The sequence below is a fragment of the Protomyctophum bolini genome, assembly GCF_963924005.1.
Source record: "Protomyctophum bolini genome assembly, chromosome: 22".
Taxonomy (NCBI): domain Eukaryota; kingdom Metazoa; phylum Chordata; class Actinopteri; order Myctophiformes; family Myctophidae; genus Protomyctophum; species Protomyctophum bolini.
This window is the reverse complement of record NC_137883.1, coordinates 3,700,185-3,724,437: the sequence shown is the minus strand read 5'-3', so window position 1 is coordinate 3,724,437 and position 24,253 is coordinate 3,700,185. Positions and strand designations below refer to the sequence as shown.

At 48.2% G+C, this 24,253-nt stretch overlaps 1 protein-coding gene across 1 annotated transcript; it reads right to left on the bottom strand.

The window, feature by feature from the left end:
- Window positions 1-20,524: 20,524 nt before the first annotated feature.
- On the bottom strand, window positions 20,525-24,194 carry LOC308310002 (purpurin-like; the record flags this gene model as incomplete). Its single annotated transcript, XM_080756023.1, has 4 exons — window positions 20,525-20,748; window positions 21,482-21,594; window positions 23,358-23,494; window positions 24,078-24,194. 4 exons carry the CDS (start codon window positions 24,192-24,194, stop codon window positions 20,525-20,527), a joined length of 591 nt encoding a protein of 196 aa, XP_080612149.1.
- Window positions 24,195-24,253: the final 59 nt, after the last annotated feature.

Below are 24,253 nucleotides of genomic sequence, written 5' to 3'. Positions count from 1 at the left end.
AAAATATTAGTCGGAAAATGGCTAAAAAAGAATAAGCATTTTCATCGTATTCGGTTTCGGCCCCGAATATAGGCAGAACATATCTATACCGACTAGTGTATGCAATTAATGCATTCAAAAGAGCTTAATTGTTTTATGGACCCATAATAGTGATTATTATTTAAGTTAAGTTTTGCCATAACCTTTATTTTGCCATACATCGGGTAACTTTAAGGTATACGGCCATGACAGCAACAAAAAAAAGATATATAACATTAATCATCATTTATTTGGATATTCGGTAACTGTTTCCTATATATTCGGTATTCGGTTTCGGGCCAAGAATTTCCCTTTCGGTGCATCCCTATTAAAGGAATATACACAACGACATTCACAAACGGCGACAGAGAGTTCAACGTTTTAGAGTCCCGTCAAACGTGGTTCTCAAACCTTGTAACTTCAAGGACCCCCTTTTTAACTCTGAGAGTGTATACAAAATGGGGTCTGTAAAGTTGGCCGAGTGGCCAAGGCTCCAAAAAGTGACAGAATCCAGCAATACCTCTTAGGGTGCTTTATTTTCCCCGGCTGCAGTGTATTTAACAAAAAAGAAACACTGAAGACTAAACTTACACAAGACAGAAAATTACTTGAAAGCAAATAGGAAACCAAACCCAGAACTTGAGAAACTCTATCCGGCTAAAACCCTTCCTTCAAGGGCCCCCTAGCAGCTCTCCCTGGGTGTTACCATCTGGTTGCCCCAAGCCCAACTGACCCTCGGCATTCTGCAGCCTCCCCTTTATACTGGGTGAGACCATACCAAGACACAGAACTAATTGGTAACCACTTAACTCAACTGAGGCAAACTACGGCCCATGAGTTGACTTACACAATTATATACGGTTTTACTAAACCTATGTCCAAATACATGCACACATTTCAGGCAACACATTGATCACATAAGAGAACATATAATACAAGAGCTCTTGACACATAAGACAGACACCCCTCCTGCTCTATAGCACTTGGTACCTTCCCCCACTCAATCAAGAGGATCACCAGTACTGCAGGAGAGCCAGGTGCGACACAATCATTAAACACAACACCCAATCAACAGGAATGCTGTTAAAACCCATGCCCCATCTTTGTGTCCTTTTATAATTCATGTTTGTACAAATAATAAAATAACAACATGCAACACTAATGTCCAGTCACACAGTCCTCCCCACCGGCTTGCTGTTAAATGGAAGCAGCCGTGTAGTAATGTATGCCTGTTTGTGACAGGGTCCATTTGGTTCCATGTATACACTATGTGATGCACCGAATATTCGGCCCGTATTCAGTTTCGGCCCGAATAGGCAGAACATCACCGAATAGTGTATGCAATTAATGCATTCCAGGTCCGCCTGGACCCGGATTTGAGAACCACCGTTGTTCCATTGTTTCGAGTTTATTTTATTCCATATAGTTAATATAGTTCATATACTGTATAGGTCACAGAGTTTGTCAGGAGTACACATATAAAGTCACACACAAGGAGACCCAGTATACGTTGGCGGGGAAAAACGTGGATACAGTTGTATAGGGTTGCGTATAACTCAGAAGCAAATTTTGGTTTCTCTTTCTCTCTCTCTCTCTCTGTGTGTGTGTGTGTGTGTGTGTGTGTGTGTGTGTGTGTGTCTGTGACTGTGTGTGTGCGTGTTCTGCAGGGACTCTGAAGATCCACTATAACGCCGTTCACCTGAAGATCAAGCACCGCTGCACGGTGAAGGGCTGCAACATGGTGTTCAGTTCCCTGAGGAGCCGGAACCGACACAGCGCCAACCCCAACCCCAGACTGCACACGCACACACACACACACACCAGCACCAACAACGGCCACTCGCTCACCGACGCACACGCGACGCAAACAATCGCCCCCCAGCTGCTGCTGCAGCGCGCGCCGCACATTTACGCACCGCACTCCGATCTCAGACTTCACGACGAAGACGCTACCGTGCGCAACTATGACGCTCTCTCTCGTCTACTGCCCTCCTCCTATTCGCACGCTCAAAGGGACGGGCGCGCTCATAGACAAAGCGGCGGGAACGCGCTGCGCGCCGTCCCACACGAGCTTGCGCGCGCGCGATCCGACGCGACCGACGTCGAGCGGAGGACGTGCGCGGACGTGCGCGGACGACGCGCGCAAGTGACGCGAGCGACGGGAAGGGCCGAGGCACGCGCGCTGCTGCAGCACACAAGTCCGGCGCCGACCGTTCCCCGTGACGGTCGCCTCTCCCCGGAGCGTGACGCAGAAGACGCTGACCCGGCCGCCTCCCTCCTCCGTCCAGACCCTCCCCTGCAGCCCTCGCAGCCTCTCGCGCCCTGCAGCCATGACGGTGCCTCTCTCTCGCTGGCCTTCGCTTCCCCCCCCGTCTTCCCCCTGACTGCACCCCGGCTGGCGGTGCATGAGGCGGGCGGTCCGGGACAGACTGAAAGCCAACGACAACAACGTCCAGTCGGACTCCGTCCCCCCGCACTGCAGAACACGTCCCCTCCTCCCCTCCTCCCTGCCGGCCCCTTCCCCGCCGCCGCGACTATGGGCGCGGCGGCGAGCCAATCGGCGGCTCTGACCTCTAACCCGGATGCTGCTGACCCCCCGCGGTTGATAAGTCAGCAAAGCCGATGCTGGGGCGGACCGGGCGGACCTCCAGCTGTGCCCAAGAAGAAACCCAGGAAGTCCAGTATGCCGGTGAAGATAGAACGAGGAGAGAGGACCGACGACAGAGGAGAGGCCAAGTTGTGACATTTATGTGATCTATATAGTCCGATGATTCATTCCGAACGTATAGTCCATGTCGCCAAGGCGATCGGAGATCTCTCCCCATCTAAATTCAACGCAGGGCAGTGTTGATTTCGTCGACTAAAACTAAGAGGAAAAATGTTCGTCGACTATTTAGTATAATACCTTTTTTCACTGATGAAAATGACATGGAAACTAAATGAAAACTATACGCTATGACGACTAAAACTAATATAATTTTGTCAACAAATGAAAACTATAGACTAAAATGTCAGGAAGGGACTAGTGGACAAGAGATCCAGAAGCCAAAGTCATTTTATACTTGGTTGCATTGCTGAAAATAGCAGATCTATTGTGATCTATTGTGAACTTGTAGATCGAAGTGTAAAATCAGCAAGTATACGACGGCATCAAGGCCCGCCAAAACACATTTTAGTCGTCTGAATCAACTCTCAACTGGACTGGCATGGAACAAGCTCCCACTGTACCTTCGTCAGGCAGCCTCTGTAGACATTTTTAAAGCACAGCTCAAGACCCACTTCTACAACATTGCTTTTAATTGATCTTTTATTTTTTATCTGTGTTGAGACGTGGTTTTTCAATGTCACTTCTGTGAATATCTGTGATATTTCAGTGCTACATGGTTCATGATTATGAATTGAATACCCGCAGCTAGGGCCCTGAATGGAAACAAGACTGCAAGGACTTTTCAGTGATCCCTTTGGACGTGTGTTTGACTGTATACCCAAGCTGTACTGATTACATTTCTGCCAATAAAGTATTAAATCAATCAATCAATCAATCAATCAATCAAACATCCCTGCTCACATTCCTTACAGGACCAGAAAAGGCTCATATACTCTAGTGGGTGGCGCACGGATCAATCTGGTCATTGAACAGCTAATGTAAACTATAGGTTCTTGTAAATTAAACACTTTTAGCCCTTCATACTTTGTCGTGTCACATTATCATTGTTGTTTTTTTAATTAATAATATTGTTTTGGTATACGTACAGCCTCACTGTGGAACATCCAGGGTTTGCCATTTTTCAGGAAAGTATGCTTATATATTTTTGTAAACAAAGCAACATTGCACTCATCAAAGTTGGTATTGTGACTTAACCTTATATAATCAATTATGCATGAGAGGGAGAGAGGTGGTGGAGTTAGCTGCTTTAGCAGACAGTTTGAGGGTCCAATGGAGTTGAGAGGTAGGGGGGGGGGGGGAGCTGCACCACTCAGTTCACACGGGTGTGATTTTTAATGTGTATGGGGCTTGAATGAGCCCCATAGTGTGTGTGTGTGTGTGTGTGTGTGTGTGTGCGTGCGTGCGTGCGTGCGTGCGTGCGTGCGTGCGTGCGTGCGTGCGTGCGTGCGTGCGTGCGTGCGTGCGTGCGTGTGTGCGTGCGTGCGTGCGTGTGTGTGTGTGTGACATTAGTGAGACAGAGTAAATGGAGGGTGAACAAAATGAAAGGTGATAGATCCAAAAAAAAATCACTTCATTCTGAATAAATAAATACATGAATGTACTTTCACAGAGAAACAACTCTAGAGGTGAAACACCGCCATCTTGTGGCTGCTCTACTTAATTGCCAATGTGGGGGTGACAAGGGAGAGCTCTCTCAGACTAGTACCAACACAGGTTCAAGGGAGAAAGCGGCTTCCTCAAACATAGGCTAGCTTAACTTCCATCATATTCAAGAACAGTCCACTGTACATGTTAGATAATGTACAGTTGACTGATGCTCTGATGAAGGCTGCATAGCCGAAACGCGTAAGCGTTCCTTTTTGGTGTGTGCCAATAAAGAAATGGAAAAGTGAGTATACTTTGTCCCCCGCTTGTTTAATTTTTGGGGAGGCGGACTATTTTCCGACAGGATTCTAGCCGACGGGGCAACGGTCCGCTTTTTGGATGTGCTACCTTTTTGGATTTTTTTTTTTAATTCCTATTTTTTGACATATACTTCATTTGGGTTTGGCACTCCACTGAAAGCCATTGCTGATGCGCAACCTCTTTTTCCTCATTTTGTACATTATTAGACCTCATACTGGAGGATGACATTCATGGAATAGAGGTAGTTTGCACACAAGTCTGCATTACCATCAGAAACAAAGCACCATGTTATTCTTTCCAAAGAACAACATGGTGTTTGTTACAACGCCAAGCTTTTGTTTCATAAAAATCCACTGTAGACATGTTATGAGCTATTACATTTTCTGTCAGGAAATTCTCTGCAGGTGATTCTTTTTGTGTTGGGAGTTTGGAAGCACTCGTCAAAGTCACTATAAACGGCCCTGCGTACCACCTCTTTCGCATTTGCACATAATGCAGGAGGCAGCGCGACTTTTGCGGAAATAAATAACACCTGGACCTCTTCTGGTGGGGACGTAACAACTACAAATAAATGTAAGAAAGCCTTCAAGCATGGAATTCTCCTTTAGATTCACTGCCTGGTGCCTTAAAGTCGCTTTTTTGAGTTTGTATTGTCCTTGGTGTAAATTAGCCACTACAGGGGGGACAGCATATCAAGGATGTACAGTAGGTATAGGGGCCCATTTAGGGCTTTATACGTAATAAGTACAATTCATGAAGAAGATTACACAGTTACCATGCATCAGACATACTGGCCCGAAGGCTGGTATAATTACACTTAATATTACGGGTTATCATTTCATTTGGATAACTTTTATGCCTACTGTATATATATATAGTCTTATAGGTTTGAGGTTATGGTTAAACAATATTGTTCAAATACAAAGAGTCCAGATTCAAGATTGCTTTATTTTGTCATTATTTCCAACTGTAAAAAAAAAACGAAATTACGTTTCTCCCAGTTAAAAAAGACAACACAGGCTCATACAATACTAAATTATCAGTGCAAGACAATACTAAGTATAAATAAATGGAGTTGGAACAACTGATGTTCAGGAGGCGGAGAAACACACCATGACCATACCTTCACGCCATCCTCCGCCCTCCATGACAATCAACCTGAGCCTACTTATACCCGCCCAATACAACCCAGCATCCTCTATGCTTTTCGTATGAACGCTCGTACTCGCTTACCGCTCGTACACCACATATGAGAAGTGAAGAAAAAAAACAGCAAACACTCAAACCAGCAACCGGCTCACCTGACACCTACCATGGATCTTTCCACCTCGGGCGACGACCCCGATCTCCCCGAGGACATCCACGGGAGCCCAACGCTCATCTCGGACACTGCCTCGTCCAGCGACGCAGACAGCCGTCCCACCACAGCCCCCCAGGCCGCCGCCTCCCAGCCATCCAGGCAAAGCCGCATCCGGAGCCGCTTTCAAGCCCGCATCCGAAGGCTTCGCGCAGAAAAGAAGAAGGGTCGCGAGACCCGCAACCAACTACCGGCACCAACCCTCCCTCCACTCATCCAGACGACCCAGCACGCCAGGCGCGTCCTCACCGCCACCCGCAGCCCCGCCACCACGCAACCTCCCAGCAACCCAAGCCCGCCTCAACCCGCCATCTCAGACTGGACGGTAGTAGGACTACATAGGCAGCTCCGCCTGCTCAACGTCCCTTTCACCCGCTCCACCAACAAGGCCGGCTTATTTAAACTTTTCTGCGACCACCAGACCAGCACCATGGACAGCAACCACAACAACAACACCGCAACAACTCCCTCAACTTCCTCAACTTTCCCAAACCCGCCCACCGATGACGTCACGAGGCGCGCTCCCAGCGCGGCCGCCACCCATGACGTCACCCGCCGGTCCAAGCGGTCCCGTGCCGTCTCAACCTCTCTCCCCCCCCCCACCTCCAGTGTCGGTGCAATTCCAACAAGCTCAAGCTCCCTCCCCCCCGCCATCACAATTCCTCCAATCAGTGAAACCCCCCCAATGCCCGCCCCCCACATCCTCACGTCCCTCCTTTCCCTCCTGACCTCCGCCGCCGCGCAGGCCACATCTTCCCCCAACCCCCCCCCCCTCCCCCCACTCAAATTCCTCCCATCCCCCCATCCATCGCAGCTCTCGTGGCTGCGTTGATTCAGGCCTCCGCCGAGGCTCCCAACCTCCCTCGGGCCTCTCCTGCCTTCCCACAGGCTTCATCCGCCTACCCGCCCTCCCCGGCCCCCCCTCCCCAGGCTCCGCCCACCTTCCCGCTGGCTTTTTCTGCCTTCCCACAGGCCTCACCCGCCTACCCTCCCCTCCCGGCCCACCCTCCCCAGGCTCCGCCCACCATCCCTCAGGCTTCCCCCGCCGAGGCTCCGCCCACCTTCCCGCTGGCTTTTTCTGCCTTCCCACAGGCCTCACCCGCCTACCCTCCCCTCCCGGCCCACCCTCCCCAGGCTCCGCCCACCATCCCGCTGGCTTTTTCTGCCTTCCCACAGGCCTCACCCGCCTACCCGCCCCTCCCGGCCACCTACCACCCCACGCTGACTCCTCCCAGCGTCCTTTCCGACTCCTCCTACCCTCTCCCCCCCCGTCCTCCCAACTTCTCTCTCTCCACAGCAACCCCAGCAGTCGTCCCGCCCAATGCCCCAGCAAGAAATCCCCAGATCATCGGCGCCACCCTCCGGAACCAGATCCTCCTAGGTAACGACATTGACCTAGCCACCCTCCTCCGCCCCTCCACCACCAACACAGAGTCCCGCATAATCGAATGCGGAGACCTCGCCATCCAACTCCGCAACCCCACCCCTTCACGCTCCGCCATCCTCACCGTCGCCGAGTTCAGCCTGGCATTTTCTCTCTACAGAGACGTCATCTGTTCCAACTACCCAGCCCGGCGCCAAGAGCTGGATGACTACCTCACCCTCATCCTCGACCTGGCAGTGAGGTTTGGCGGCTCACTCTTCTTAGAGTACCACCGCCAATTCTCCGCCACCGCCGCAGCAAGGCTCAACCAGCTCAATACCGCCACCTACTGGGGCCAACTGGACCTTGAAATGTACTGCCGAATCTTTGCAGGAAGGCTCGCCATCACCTGCAACTTGTGCGGCAACCCCACCCACCCCGCCAGCCAGTGCATCCACGCCGCCCCACGCACCTCCGCCGCCAGCCAGTATTCAGCCGCCAGCCAGCAGGTCCACGCCGCCGCCAAACCCACCACCAAACCCACCACCAGACCCACCACCAGACCAGCTCTCAGCGTTTCCTCCCTCCTCGCCATCAACGCCGCCCCGCCCCCGCAACGACCCCCCCAATACCCAGCTTCCAAACAGTCCACCGACAGGTTGGGCCGCCCAGTTCTCTTTTGCGGCACGGAAGCAATATGCAATAATTTCAACAGCAAAGGGTGCGCCGCCGCCGTTTGTAAGATGCTCCACGTCTGCACCCACTGCGGTGGCGCCCATGCCCGCATCACCTGCCCCCAACACCCCACCAATCCTTCCAAACCCAGCTGACTGTCCCGGCACCTCTCCACCCCCATCAACATCCCAGACCTGGCCGCCGCCCTCTCACGCCACCCAGACCCCGCAACCGCCTGCTTCCTCCTCGGAGGCTTAAACTACGGCTTCTCCCCCGGCCTCATCACCCTCCCCACCAACAGCCACACTTGCCAAAACCTCCAGTCCGCCATCACCGACCCCGACTCCGTCACCACCCTGCTCACAAAAGAAGTCAAAAACGGTTTCATGATTGGCCCATTTTCCACCCCACCATTCCCCATCTACCGCATCAGCCCCCTCGGCATCGCCACCCGGAAATACTCCGGGAAAAAGAGGATCATCCTCGACCTCTCATCCCCCCACGGCACCCCCACCCCCAGCATCAACAGCCTCATCCCCAGCCCCCCATACTCCATGCAGTACGCCACCATCGACGGCGCAATTAACCTCATCCGTCTCGCCGGCCAAGGCGCCCAGCTGGCCAAAGCCGACGTCACCGCGGCTTTCAAAGTCCTCCCCCTCCACCCCGACAGCTGGAACCTTTTTGGGGTTTTCTGGCAGGACTCCTACTATTTCGCCGTCCGCCTCACCTTCGGCTGCAGGAGCAGCCCAAAGCTGTTTGACACCCTCGCCGAAGCCCTCTGCTGGATCCTCCTAAACAACTACAAGCTCCCCTACGTCACCCACCTGCTCGACGACTTCCTTGTCGTCACTCCCCCTCACGCACCCCCCGCTTCCGGCCTCACCACTCTCACCTCCGTTTTTAACGACCTCGGCGTCCCCCTCGCCCTAGAGAAGACCGAGGGCCCGTCCACCTCCCTTGAATTCCTAGGCATCACTCTGGACACTGTCTCACTCCAAGCCTCCCTGCCCCCCGACAAGCTCAACCGCATCACTCTCCTCCTCTCCAACTACATGGACCTCCCCCAGTGCAGCAAGCAACAGCTCCTCTCCCTACTCGGCCATCTCAACTACGCCATGCGCATCATCCCCCAAGGCCGCTCCTTCATCTCCAACCTCCTCCACCTCTCCACCTCAGTCCCTTCCCTTCACCACCAAGTCACCTTCGACTCCCCCTGCCAGATGGAGTTGCGCCTCTGGCACCTCCTCCTCTCAAACTGGAACGGCATCACCTTCTTTTATAATGACTTCGTCTCCTCCCCCGAAGACCTCCAACTCTTCACGGACGCGGCCCCCTCAGTAGGCTTCGGCGGCTACTATGCAGGAAGGTGGTTCTCCTCCCCCTGGCCTGGCGAACTCCACCTCCTCGACCCCGACCACACCCAATCTTCTACCCTATACGAACTCTACCCTATAGTCGTCGCCGCAGCCCTGTGGGGCACAGAATGGACAAGCAAAAGCGTTCTCATACACACAGACAACCAGGCCGTGGTCCACATCATCAACAAAGGCCGCTGCTCCTCACTCCCCGTCATGTCCCTCCTGCGCCGCCTAACCTGGCTCTCAGTCACCCACCAATTTCTCCTCCGCGCTGCCCATGTCCCCGGCCACCACAACGCCATCGCTGACTCCCTTTCTCGCTTTCTTTTCCAGAAATTCAAGACCTTGGCCCCTCACTCCGATCCCCTTCCGGTCCCGGTCCCTCCATTTTCCGACATCACCTTCCCGTAGAGCACCCTCTCCACCATCTCATCCTCCAGTCCCAGCAATCCATCCTGCTGAGCATAGCAGATTCCACCCTCTCATCCTACCGGACAGCGTGGAACAACTTCCAGTCCTTCCACCTCCGCTACAACCTACCCTTCCCTTCCCTTGACCTCCTTTCCCTCTCAGCCTACATCAGCCACAGCGCCTCTGCCCTCTCCACCCGTTCCTCCACAATCCGCGTCTACCTCTGCGGGATCAGCTTCTTCACCAAACTCCTAACCGGTTCACCCCATCCATTCACTCAGCACCCCCAAATCCTTCTCCAACTCAAAGGATTACAGCGCTGCGAACCACGGCTCCCACCTCGGCGCCTCCCCCTCACCATAGAGATCCTGGCCCCCTGCATCCATACCATCAGATCCGGCTACGCCAACCAAACCCTCAACTCCACACTCGAATCCATGTTCCTCCTCGCCTTCTACGGCTTCCTCCGCTGCTCGGAGTTCACAGCCGCCAACCGGAACTTCGACCCTGCAATCCACCCCTGTCTCTCCGACATAACCTCCCACGACCACGACACACTGGTCTTCACCCTGAAACGAAGCAAGACCTCCCAGCATCGCCCAATTCCCATCTACCTCTTCCGCCTCAACTCTCCCACCAGTCCCTTCGAATCCCTGGCCAACCACGTCCGCCTCAGACAATCCCAGCACGCTCTCCCCCCGGATCCCCTCTTTACCGACGAACACGGAACCGTCGCCACCCGCGGCTGGTTCCTCCTCCACCTCCGCCAAATCCTCACCCTCTCAGGCTACCCTGCAGAAAACTTTTCCGGCCACTCCTTCCGCATCGGCGCCGCCTCCACAGCTGCCAGCCGAGGCCTCCAGGACCACACCGTCCGCCTGTTAGGTAGATGGTCTTCCCAGGCATACCTGACCTACATCCGCTCCTCCCTCCACGACATCAAGCAGGCCCACAACTCCCTGGCCTAGTGGTCGCCCCCGTAGTCCTTTTGGGGATCACGCCTCCAAGCGTACCGCGGGCTGACCGACACGCGGTCACGCCCCCACGTGTACCGCGGGATGACCGCCACACGACCCCCTCCCCAAAGACTTCAGGGTCGGCGACCCCCCCCGGAACCCACGCCTCGCTCTCCTCCTCATCATCACTCTTCTCCTCATCACTTCATTCTCTCATTCAATAAAACCTTTAAACCTTTCCACAATGGTGTGTTTATTCCAACTAGTGAAATGGAGTTGGAACAACTGATGTTCAGGAGGCGGAGAAACACACCATGACCATACCTTCACGCCATCCTCCGCCCTCCATGACAATCAACCTGAGCCTACTTATACCCGCCCAATACAACCCAGCATCCTCTATGCTTTTCGTATCCCGCCACCATCCCCATCACCACCTCAAGACCAGCAGCATCTCCACTGCTCCATCTCCTCCATCTCTCCTACAGCTTGTAGATCTGCTAGTTTTCAATAGCTAAAGCATAACATGATGCTAACACCAAAATGGGTTCCCGTTCAGAATGGGTTGAGGAACAGGAGGCTTTTAACAAGTTGGTCTCTGTAGGGTAACACAAAATATATATATATATTTTTTAAGCAATACATAAAAAAATATAATTACTCTATTTAGTCCTGTCAGACTATCATATAACACACCGCTGCATCAGCGTGCAACGGACACATGCATTTTAAAATTAACGATGTTGTTATGATTGTGATTGATGTTCTTTTTTACACTTTACAGTGCGTTTGAACAGTGGGCGAGCATCGGGCCTATAATCGCCACGCAAGTATCGCCCCGAAAAGACGAATTGTGTTTGTCTTTTCGGGCGACACATCCCTCTGCCCACTTTTCGACCATCGGCCGTTCGGCCTGCTATATCGCCGGTATAGCCGGGTCCAAAATAATGCAGACAAATAATGCACTTCCAGGAAATGTTGTGGAAATGGTGTTGATCCCATCAGAGATAAGCCAGTTTCCAGACGGACTAACTAGAGAGTGGGTACAGACAGTACTGTACACTGTACAGTCACAGCACAATACAGCATATGTCTTGCCCTCTAGACAATGTCATGTCGAGTTATCAGCCATGAACCATGTGATCCCTAGTGACATGACATCAAACAGGTCACCTCCTATAAATATCTAGGAGTGCACATGGATTGTGATATACTGTATAAGCTGGCACTCCCGTGTGACAATTATGTGTGCAAAAGTATACACCAACGCCTTCATTTTCTCCGTAGGCTCAGACTCTTACAGCAGGTGTAAGTAGAAACATAATGCTGATCTTCTATAGAGCTAGTATGTATATAGAGTCAATTCTAAGGTACGTATGGCATCACCAGTTGGTTTGGAAACCTAACTGTAAAACACAAACCTGAGATCCTTTGATTAGCCAAAATGGCAGGGAAGATCATGGGTATGCCTACACCTCCGATCACCCGGCCAGGTCATCTTTGAGCAGGCCACCATTGGACAGGTTAAGAACATTGTGTCCGACCCCTCCCATGTGCACTATACCCTGAGTATCGGCTAATGCCATCAGGTAGGAGGTACGAGGTCCATGTGTGCAAATACAATAGGTACAAGCGTTCCTTTGTCCCTCTGTCAAGCACACTCCTTAACAGAGTCCTTGCAGAGGGCAGACAGGGTAGGGGTCGAAGGTTATGAGGTGATGTTCCTCATACCATCAGATCCGGCTACGCCAACCAAACCCTCAACTCCACACTCGAATCCATGTTCCTCCTCGCCTTCTACGGCTTCCTCCGCTGCTCGGAGTTCACAGCCGCCAACCGGAACTTCGACCCTGCAATCCACCCCTGTCTCTCCGACATAACCTCCCACGACCACGACACACTGGTCTTCACCCTGAAACGAAGCAAGACCTCCCAGCATCGCCCAATTCCCATCTACCTCTTCCGCCTCAACTCTCCCACCAGTCCCTTCGAATCCCTGGCCAACCACGTCCGCCTCAGACAATCCCAGCACGCTCTCCCCCCGGATCCCCTCTTTACCGACGAACACGGAACCGTCGCCACCCGCGGCTGGTTCCTCCTCCACCTCCGCCAAATCCTCACCCTCTCAGGCTACCCTGCAGAAAACTTTTCCGGCCACTCCTTCCGCATCGGCGCCGCCTCCACAGCTGCCAGCCGAGGCCTCCAGGACCACACCGTCCGCCTGTTAGGTAGATGGTCTTCCCAGGCATACCTGACCTACATCCGCTCCTCCCTCCACGACATCAAGCAGGCCCACAACTCCCTGGCCTAGTGGTCGCCCCCGTAGTCCTTTTGGGGATCACGCCTCCAAGCGTACCGCGGGCTGACCGACACGCGGTCACGCCCCCACGTGTACCGCGGGATGACCGCCACACGACCCCCTCCCCAAAGACTTCAGGGTCGGCGACCCCCCCCGGAACCCACGCCTCGCTCTCCTCCTCATCATCACTCTTCTCCTCATCACTTCATTCTCTCATTCAATAAAACCTTTAAACCTTTCCACAATGGTGTGTTTATTCCAACTAGTGAAATGGAGTTGGAACAACTGATGTTCAGGAGGCGGAGAAACACACCATGACCATACCTTCACGCCATCCTCCGCCCTCCATGACAATCAACCTGAGCCTACTTATACCCGCCCAATACAACCCAGCATCCTCTATGCTTTTCGTATCCCGCCACCATCCCCATCACCACCTCAAGACCAGCAGCATCTCCACTGCTCCATCTCCTCCATCTCTCCTCAGTTCCCACGGGGGATCACGCCTCCAAGCGTACCGCGGGCTGACCGACACGCGGTCACGCCCCCACGTGTACCGCGGGATGACCGCCACACGACCCCCTCCCCAAAGACTTCAGGGTCGGCGACCCCCCCCGGAACCCACGCCTCGCTCTCCTCCTCATCATCACTCTTCTCCTCATCACTTCATTCTCTCATTCAATAAAACCTTTAAACCTTTCCACAATGGTGTGTTTATTCCAACTAGTGAAGTCCTAAAAAACTACAGGGATCCATAAAAAAAGCAAAAACCATTTAAAAAAACTGAACATAGATCACAGTGTCCTATCTGTGCCAGGGAGGCTATAGAGTTCAGGAGCCTGATTGCCTGCGGGAAAGAAGCTGCTCTGCATCCTTTTCTGTCCTGGCACTGATGCTCCTCTGCCGTTTCCCCAGAGGGCAAAAGGGAGATCAGGCTGTGAGAGGGGTCGGTGGCATCCTTATAGTGATACCAGTTGCTCTCCTGATGCACCTTTGCTGGTATATGTCTGCCAGGTATAGGGCAGCGAGGTATACCGATGATTTTGCTGGCTGTTCTCACCGTCCTGTCCAGCTTTTTTTCCTCTCCTCAAGCCGTGCTGCTTCCATAGCAGGAGGTAAAAACGATAGGCGAGAATGCTCTCAATATAGTGCCTCTATATAAAACATGGTCAGGGCTGCTGGGGACAGGCAGGTCGACTCTCTTCAGCTGACGGAGTGGGTGGAGACGCTGCTGGGCCGAGTTGGAGACCGGCCAGACTCGAGCAGATCTACTGTAATTAATCCACTTATATGCTTACCTCCGCCACATTGCTGCGTTAACCCATTCTGACCTGAGATCAGATTCATACGAGGTTTCCACTGGACCCACACTGGTCTGATTAACCCATTCTGACCTGAGATCAGATTAATAAAAATGTCAGTCGTTCTTCGATTTTTTTCAAAAATAGCAGACCTACAAGCTCGTAGCGCGCCACTCAGTGGCGCGCTATGAGCTTGTAGATCTGCTAGTTTTCAATAGCTAAAGCATAACATGATGCTAACACCAAAATGGGTTCCCGTTCAGAATGGGTTGAGGAACAGGAGGCTTTTAACAAGTTGGTCTCTGTAGGGTAACACAAAATATATATATATATTTTTTAAGCAATACATAAAAAAATATAATTACTCTATTTAGTCCTGTCAGACTATCATATAACACACCGCTGCATCAGCGTGCAACGGACACATGCATTTTAAAATTAACGATGTTGTTATGATTGTGATTGATGTTCTTTTTTACACTTTACAGTGCGTTTGAACAGTGGGCGAGCATCGGGCCTATAATCGCCACGCAAGTATCGCCCCGAAAAGACGAATTGTGTTTGTCTTTTCGGGCGACACATCCCTCTGCCCACTTTTCGACCATCGGCCGTTCGGCCTGCTATATCGCCGGTATAGCCGGGTCCAAAATAATGCAGACAAATAATGCACTTCCAGGAAATGTTGTGGAAATGGTGTTGATCCCATCAGAGATAAGCCAGTTTCCAGACGGACTAACTAGAGAGTGGGTACAGACAGTACTGTACACTGTACAGTCACAGCACAATACAGCATATGTCTTGCCCTCTAGACAATGTCATGTCGAGTTATCAGCCATGAACCATGTGATCCCTAGTGACATGACATCAAACAGGTCACCTCCTATAAATATCTAGGAGTGCACATGGATTGTGATATACTGTATAAGCTGGCACTCCCGTGTGACAATTATGTGTGCAAAAGTATACACCAACGCCTTCATTTTCTCCGTAGGCTCAGACTCTTACAGCAGGTGTAAGTAGAAACATAATGCTGATCTTCTATAGAGCTAGTATGTATATAGAGTCAATTCTAAGGTACGTATGGCATCACCAGTTGGTTTGGAAACCTAACTGTAAAACACAAACCTGAGATCCTTTGATTAGCCAAAATGGCAGGGAAGATCATGGGTATGCCTACACCTCCGATCACCCGGCCAGGTCATCTTTGAGCAGGCCACCATTGGACAGGTTAAGAACATTGTGTCCGACCCCTCCCATGTGCACTATACCCTGAGTATCGGCTAATGCCATCAGGTAGGAGGTACGAGGTCCATGTGTGCAAATACAATAGGTACAAGCGTTCCTTTGTCCCTCTGTCAAGCACACTCCTTAACAGAGTCCTTGCAGAGGGCAGACAGGGTAGGGGTCGAAGGTTATGAGGTGATGTTCTTCCTCTTTTGCACTAGGTATGGTGGTGTGTGGTTTTTTAATGTTGTACTTGTATTGTATTGTATTGTATTGTATTGTATTGTATTGTATTGTATTGTATTGCATTGCATTGCATTGTATTGTATTGTATGCTGCAGGGTGGGTCCTTGGGGTCCAAGACAAATGGGAGACAAAATAAAGAAACCTTGAACCTTGAACCTTGATCTCAACTGTTCACCATCTGTCGACAAAACAATCCAGTCAGAACAGCGAATTCATACAATCAAATGGTTAGATGTCTGATATGATTAGATTAGAATGATTAGATGTGATTAGACGTCTGTCTATATATAGTCCGCGGTTACCCAGACTAATGATTAGAATGATTAGATGTGATTAGACGTCTGTCTATATATAGTCTGCGGTTACCCAGACTAATGATTAGAATGATTACCCAATGATTAGAATGATTAGATATCTATATATAGTCCAGGTTACCCAGAGCCCTATCCAAACGTCCGCTGGTTTCCGCCAAGCACGGGTAAGAACACTGCTGTGTCGTGTCAACAGACAGACAATGCTTAGGCCATGATTGGATTGAGCACATTTAGAGCTACGGTGGTGGTCTGTTACATAACATTGACCATGATTACACCACCTACATTATAAACATTCATTCAGAGTCCTTATGTCACAGTCTCTGATTCACTCTGGGAAAGGTAGCCTACAGAGTGCTTTGTTTACGACCTGTTTCTTCCCTTCGCCATCTGCGTTCAGACAGTTCAAGGAATACCAAAACGAGTCGCCCCGGGCCTTTACCAACTCGAGGGATGGAGGGGCGAGATGCATGGTTTAGGGGGCGACCGTACCTGATACCAGTTCAAGAGCTTTGTTATGGCGTTAAGATACTAGCCTATATAACTGGATCACTTGCGTCCTATTGCTGAAATAATTTAAAAAGCACCCTCAGTGATGTAAATAGGTTTTCAATGTACATAATGAGATGGTATTTTAGATGAGACCCAGGGACTTTTTTTTTTACAAATTGCAGCATTTAACTCCCATTTCATTTGATATGGTTATATGTGGTTATAGTCATGTGTAGAAAACAGGAGAATAAATGATTATTATAACTAAAGCTAGCAAAGTAAACTAGAATAAAAAACAGTACAGTAGTACAGTAGTGCATCCCGTGGATGCAGAGGTCATTGTTTTGTTGCGTCCCTGAACTATATAGGCTAAACTGCATTTTGGGGTGCAAAATGCACCATATTTTAATCTCTGCACCCTCACAGTCACACTGTCGTCGCTCAATAAAGAAACATGTTCAATCACGCATGAGCCTGTTAAATGAATAATGGACAGTTTATTCTTTATTGAGACATTAAAGCTGCGTTGTTGTTATTCTTTGATCTGCACACAAGTATGCATATACTCCATCCACCTGTCGCAAACACTTTATTCAGGTGCAAAAGATTTTTGATTAGTATCAGTGTCCAATAATGTTAAATCTTAACCTGAGTTTAGTCATAATTATCACTTCACTTGGAGGGGGGGGAGTGTGCAGGTTATCAGTAGTGGAAAGTACTTTTACTTAAGTACTTTTACTTAAGTACAATTTTGAGGTATTTGCACTTTACTTGAGAATCTCCCATTTCCAATACTTTTACTTCTACTCCACTACATCTCAGAGCCAAAATGTGTACTTTTACTCCACTGCAATTATTTGAAAAATGTAGTTACTAGTTACTTTGGAGATTTTAATTTTGATTAGAAAACATACATTAACCACTTCAACCCTATACATTTCGGCCATTTGAAAATAGCGTTTTCAATAGATTTTGTGCACATTTTGAACACATTTTTTTACTTTTAGTACTTTAAGTACATTTTGATGCTGATACTTTTGTACTTGTACTCAAGTACATTTTCAATTCCGTACTCGTAACCAAGTATACCGGTATAGTTCTAAATTGCAGTATTGGTATACTTTTACTCAAGTAAAACAATTGAGCACTTTTCCCACCACTGCAGGTTATATATTATACAAGAATGCGTCTCTGCCCACTGATATGATCCTTGACCCCTAGCAGCCATGTGTTATGTATGCCATAAGTGGCCTAACCGTTGAGTTGCAGTAAGAGGCCTAACGGTTTCCAAACAGACCCGCGTGTAAGCCTATTAGTGCTGAATCTGAGAACCATTGATCCAGCCAACTCACCTGGCACCGCGTGCTCCCTTTGGGTCTTCCACAACACAGTGCAGGGGGTCTGCGACGAAAGATGTTTTTATTTTCTAGATTGTCATAGTGTGCCATATCAACATTCATTCATTTTATTGACACCACGTGGAAAATTCTTGTTGCCCGTATACGTTGGTTCCAGGGGGGTCCCTGAGACAACATAATTTTCAGATGGGGGTCGGTGGCCAATTACATATCATTTGGGGTACTTGACATGAAATATTTGAGGAAACATGAGGTTTTTCCAGAAAACTGTCATGATTTAGAAGACATTTCTTAGATTTCGACAGCATACTGTTATAAGGTCAGCTTGCAGCAGTTAGCGGTTGTTATGTCTCAAGTGTTGTTGTCAAAGTCATTGGGATCCGGCTCTATATATTTCCTGTGTGTGTGTAATAAACTCTGTGAACTTTTAGCGTGATACTGTCTCGTGTCGCGTTATTGTTCTCCCGGGCCCGTCCGCCGCTGTCGCCGTACCAAAGGTATACTTCAACCGGATTGTCACACACCACCCAGCACACACACACTACCTGTCTGTAAAACCAGACGAGGGTCCAGTACTTAGAGTTTACAACACATACTATTGCTATTGTGCACATAACCAACACGTTGCTAATCGGTATAGGCAGTGTGTTTATGTGTGAGCTTCACTAGCCCTTTGGGTACGGTTTATGCATTTTGACCATCCCCATACTAACTTTCTCTCTCTGCTCGGCAGTTAACCTGTTGTTGCTTCTTCGTTCTATACCTGCAGCACTGGTAATGTGTGAGAAAAGTAATGTCCTACTTGTCATAACAAACCCTGATTGGTCAGTTGAAACAATACACTTTGCATTGTAACATCGCTGAGAACCATGACTCTGCTTCCTATCTTTACAATAAAAGTTGTGCTATAACTGTTCAGTGTTTTTCCTATATAGCCAGAGGATATTAATACAATCTGTGAATACATTTCTTACCGAGAATTTTCTTCACCATTGTGTTTGTAAAGGTGTCTACTACTAACATATCCCACATTGGTTTCTATTCAACCACCCTAGGGGAATTTTTTGACAGCTGCTGAAAGTTGGGGTACCATCAACAACCAATAATAAGGCAAAATGTTATACATTTCAATATGCTTTAAGTAGCATGTGACGTGTCAAACTAGGGGGTTTTCATTAATCCATTCCAAGCATTATTTTTGCACGGGAAACAGTGAACACCCCTTGGGCTAGAAACGGCCACAGCCGTCATCACAAAATGTGATGAGGTCAGCACATTTGGGCACATTAAGGGCAAGTGGCTCTGGCCAAACTAGCGGGTCTATGGCCAAACTCCTTAATGATTTCCCAAGGTGGCGTAAGTTGGATTAACGAGTACAGTCCAGAAATGTTCTCACTGTGCCCATGGTCATGGTCACATGTACATGCATAGCCTGTCTTTCTCGTGAACATACTTCAGATTTATCTTGGAAATGCAAATCCCCCGGTGAGTGTGTGTGTGAGTGAGTGCCATCAGTCATATAGCTCAAACAGGAACACAACATGACATGGGGATATGTTTAGAAAATGGCATTTATTTTCATTTTTCACATTCACTCAGAGAAGCAACGGCAGACAGATCAATCAACAGCAATCCGCACGAGGCAGACAAACGGATGGATGAATGGGACGAGACAGAGGAGGAGAAGTCCAAAGTTCTTCTTATATCTATCTTCTCCTGTCTCCTCTCACCCAGTACAGATTCCTCTATCTCTCCATTTCCTGTACAGTAGGTCCCCCCTCATCCTCGTACTGTACACACATTTCCTCCCGGGAGAGTATACTCTTTTCATTTGAACATTCTCTCAAACAGCTGGACTGCAGCTATAAAGTTTGATCTTTTTTCTACACATTGCTTTTCGACAGTTTCGTGCCAGTGTGTCATAATATGGGGCTGGAAATAGCCGATCTATAAAAGGCGTTGACAGCTATAGCAGAGACGTAACATGGCAAAGTATATAACTTGAGCATTATGATGGTCTTTCAGTTTGTCATTTAGTTCCTTAAAGGCTAATTTACACGTAGTTGCGCAACCCTTTCAAATTGTTAAAGTGTCACTTGAGGAAAATAAAAATAATCTTTCAATTGAAACACTCCTTTTTTTTCCAGGGACCCTATAGTGATTCTCAACCCATTCAATTTCAAGGACCCTCCTCAGTTTGACATGCGTCTACGCCCCCCCCCCCCCCCCCCCCCCCCCCATGTAATGGCATTTCAATCTCTGGGAACCCACAATTTAGATTTAGTTAAATCAGTGTTAATTTAACTCTGAGAGTGTACAAATAGGGTTCCGTTTGGTTCCATTTGTACACTCTCACATCAGTTACAGACCCATAAGGGTCCATTTTGGTTCCAAACTATTCATCTAGGCTGGGACAGCCCCCAAGGAGGGGGACCCCGCCTCGGACCCCACTTTATGGGAACCACCAGCAAATACAGTGTGTGACCGACGGGGGTAATTGCGAGACAATTAAGTATACATTAGCGTCTAAAGTCCTCCATGCTTTCTTTCTTTGTGCTTTTATAATTTGTCTTTTTTTAGCAGGCTCCGGACTGCAGGACAGGCTGGAACTGGCCGGCCATGCAGATCTCCTCTTGCTTGGCGCGGATCATGCGCTGGATGGCGGGCGGCAGGCCGCGGGGGTTCCTGGAGAAGATCAGGGAGTAGCCGTCCTCGCAGCTGCCGTCGTCCTTCAGCGTGCGGCAGGCGTAGGTGATGGCGTAGTTGTCGTAGTCGGTGTCAATGATCCAGTAGTTGTCACCTATAATAATATGGAGGCAGGGAAAGAGGGGGGGGAGAGAGAGATCATGGTGTGTCCCATTCTGACCTGAGATCAGATTCATACGAGGTTTCCACTGGACAGTACACACACTGGTCTGATTAACCCATTCTGACCTGAGATCAGATTCTATAAAAAATGTCAGCCGTTCTTCGATTTTTCAAAAATAGCAGACCTACAAGCTCGTATAGCGCGCCACTCGCGCTATGAGCTTGTAGATCTGCTATTTTTCAATAGCTAAAGCATAACATGAGGCTAACACCAAAATGGGTTCCCGTTCAGAATGGGATAAGTGTGTGTTGTGAGGCCGGTTCTAAAAAAAAAAGAAAATGCTTCTGAATACGGTTTTCTGAAAAAAAAAAAAGCCTATGTTTCTATGTCAGTGGTGCTCAACTTTTTTTCATGTCTAGGACCCCCAAGAATTATCTGTATATTTGGCCGTGGACCCCCCCACCCCCCCCCCATCTGAAAATATGTAGTTCCCCAGAAGCAAACATTTGAGTTAAAAACGTTCGCTCTGAAAGAAAATATATATTCAAAGAGTTGCGCCACTTTTTCATGATCTTTCCAAAAATAGCAGAACTACACGCTCGTATAGCGCGGCCGCGCTATGAGCTTGTAGATGTAATTTTCTTAATCGCTAAAGTATAACATAATCCTTCAAGCACCAAAAGGGGGGGTTCCCCTTGTCCAGAATGGGTTTATTGAAGCTCACCTCCGCTGGACAGGTAGCTGGCCAGTCCTTGGTAGTTCATGAACATCTTGCCGGGGGTCGTAGGGTCGGGGACAGAGTACTGAGCAGCCATGTCGGCGCACACAACCCAGAAGCTGGAAATGAAGATGCAAAACATTATTAGAATTATTTTATTTTATTTTATTTTATTTTATTTTATTTTATTTTATTTTATTTTATTTTATTTTATTTTATTTTATTTTATTTTATTTTATTTTATTTTATTTTATTTTATTTTATTTTATTTTATTTTATTTTATTTTATTTTATTTTATTACTTAATACATTGCTGTAATGCATGCCAAGTTAATAACCATGATGACTAAACAAGAAACAACATTTCTCCATTTTAAACCAGCCATTTCCACCCTAATCGGCTTGAAACTGCATGGGGAAAGTTTTTAATCTCTGGGTGGGGCCGCAGATATCCCTTACATCCTCTAATGTCAGGACCTCGAAATAAGACCTCGATCGGCTCTTTCTGAACTTCTGACTCTGATAATTGAATATCTGGATGGACTTTGGGTCGGTATCGGAAAAGTATCGGATCGGCCCTTATTTGGTCATATCGGTATCGGCGAATATGCTGGTCTAACCACCAATCCGACACAGGGGGTAAGGGGGGTGGCACTATATGGCAGGTAAATACAATGTTTGCTTTTGGAGTTGCCCAAACTGCAAGTGTGCACATTTGAGTGAGGAGTCTGCTATGAACACAACATTAGATATAGCTATAAACACTATTCCCCGGTTGGTGGACTGCAAATTCTATTTGTTTCTTTTTGTATTAAAAGAATGGTATCGGTATTCGATATCTGTATCGGCTAACACAGAAATTGTGGTGTCGGGATCGGATCGGAAACGAAAAAAGTGTATCGGGACATCCCAAAATAAATATATAGGCCTATAGTGTCTTATAAACAGATAATACTGCCGTGGGGAAATTTAATAAGGGAACTTGTCTGTCTGTCTACATACTTTTTCAAGTTTCAACACATCATGAACAAACAAAACGACAGACCTGCCTAAAGCTCCTGCCTGGCTCAAAGCAGTGTTGTTTCTGTCGACTAAAACCAAGACGAAAAATGTCCGTCGACTACCTTTTTCCACTGATGAAAACTAAATGGAAACTAAATGAAGACTATGCTATGGTGACTAAAACTGAGACTAAAATATACTGACAATTTCGTCAACAAATAAAAACTAGACTAAAATGTTGGGAAGGGACTAGTGGACAAGAGATTCACTATAAGTCATTTTACACTTGGGTTGCATAGCAGATCTACAAGCTCACAACGCTATTTCCAGCAACTGTCAAAACAGTCATTATACGACGGCATCGACGCCCGCCAAAATACATTTTAGTCGACTAGATCAACTGTAGATTTAGTCGACTAAAATCTCACGCTATTTAGTCGACTGCAACTAGACTAAAACACTAAAACATTCCAGGTGACTATAGAATGTGACTGAAACTAAATGAAAACTATTATTTAAGATGACTACACGACTAAAACGAAAATCAAAATGTGATGCCAAAAACAACAACACACTTATGCTTTAACCCATTTTGGTGTCAGCATCATGAAAAATAGCAGATCTACAAGCTCGTAGCGCGCCACCGAGTGGCGCGCTACGAGCTTGTAGGTCTGTTCTTTTTGAAAAATCGAAGAACGACTGACATAGAAGACATTTTTTTTTAGAATGTGATCTCAGGTCAGAATGGAAAACTGTCAGGATGTATAGAAGACATTTTTTAGAGAATCTGATCTCAGGTCAGAATGGAAAACTGTCAGGATGTGTAGAAGACATTTTTTTAGAATCTGATCTCAGGTCAGAATGCCTCAAAGAACCTTACCCAAAGAGAGTGACGCGGCCCTTGGAGGAGGCGGTCATGCTGCCGTCGTCGTCGATGATGTACTCCGCCTGGATGTTGTCCTGCAGGAACAGACCTTCGGGGTCCTTCTTCTGCAGGGCAAACCACTTGCCCGCATACTGCAGAGAGACAACGTAGAACAACAACGTGTTTAACATTTTTGTGCTGCATGATTCCATAATCGAAGCAGCTTTTATTACCAAACACAACACAACACACTGTGTTTTGATCATACGCTGTGCTCGTAAAACTGTGTTTTTGTGTGTGTGTGTGTGTGTGCGTGTGTGTGTGTGTGTGTGTGTGTGTGTGTGTGTGTGTGTGCACGCTTGCATGCGTTAGGGCTTTCACTTCTAGTGATTTTTACGAGTTGACTAGTTGCCTAGTCGACTAGTCGAGTCGACTAGTCGACTAGTTGTTTAACTACATATATATATATATATTATTATTATTATTTTTTATGATAATATATGTACATTTAAAAACTGTGCACATTGGTGACTATAATCTAGCATTCTAGCTGATCTTGAGGCCTACAAAAACGAGAAAATTATATATTTCTTCTTCTTATCAACTACTCAACTAGTACCAACAAGGTCGACTAGTAGTGGATGTACCAGTCGACTAGTTGAATAGTCGAATAGTTGCTTAAAGCCCTATAGTGTGCATGCCTGTGTCTGTAATGCGTACAAGGGTCACACGTACCCTCTTGGGGTCAAAATCCTCTTTGACTGAGAAGCTGTCCACAACGCAGGAGGCGGACAGACAGTAATCCACGCAGGATAACAGCACCACAATTAGGGCCACCTTGGAGGATGCCATTCTGCAAACACACACATGATAAACAGAAACGTTTCATTTCAGAATGTATATAGGCAATG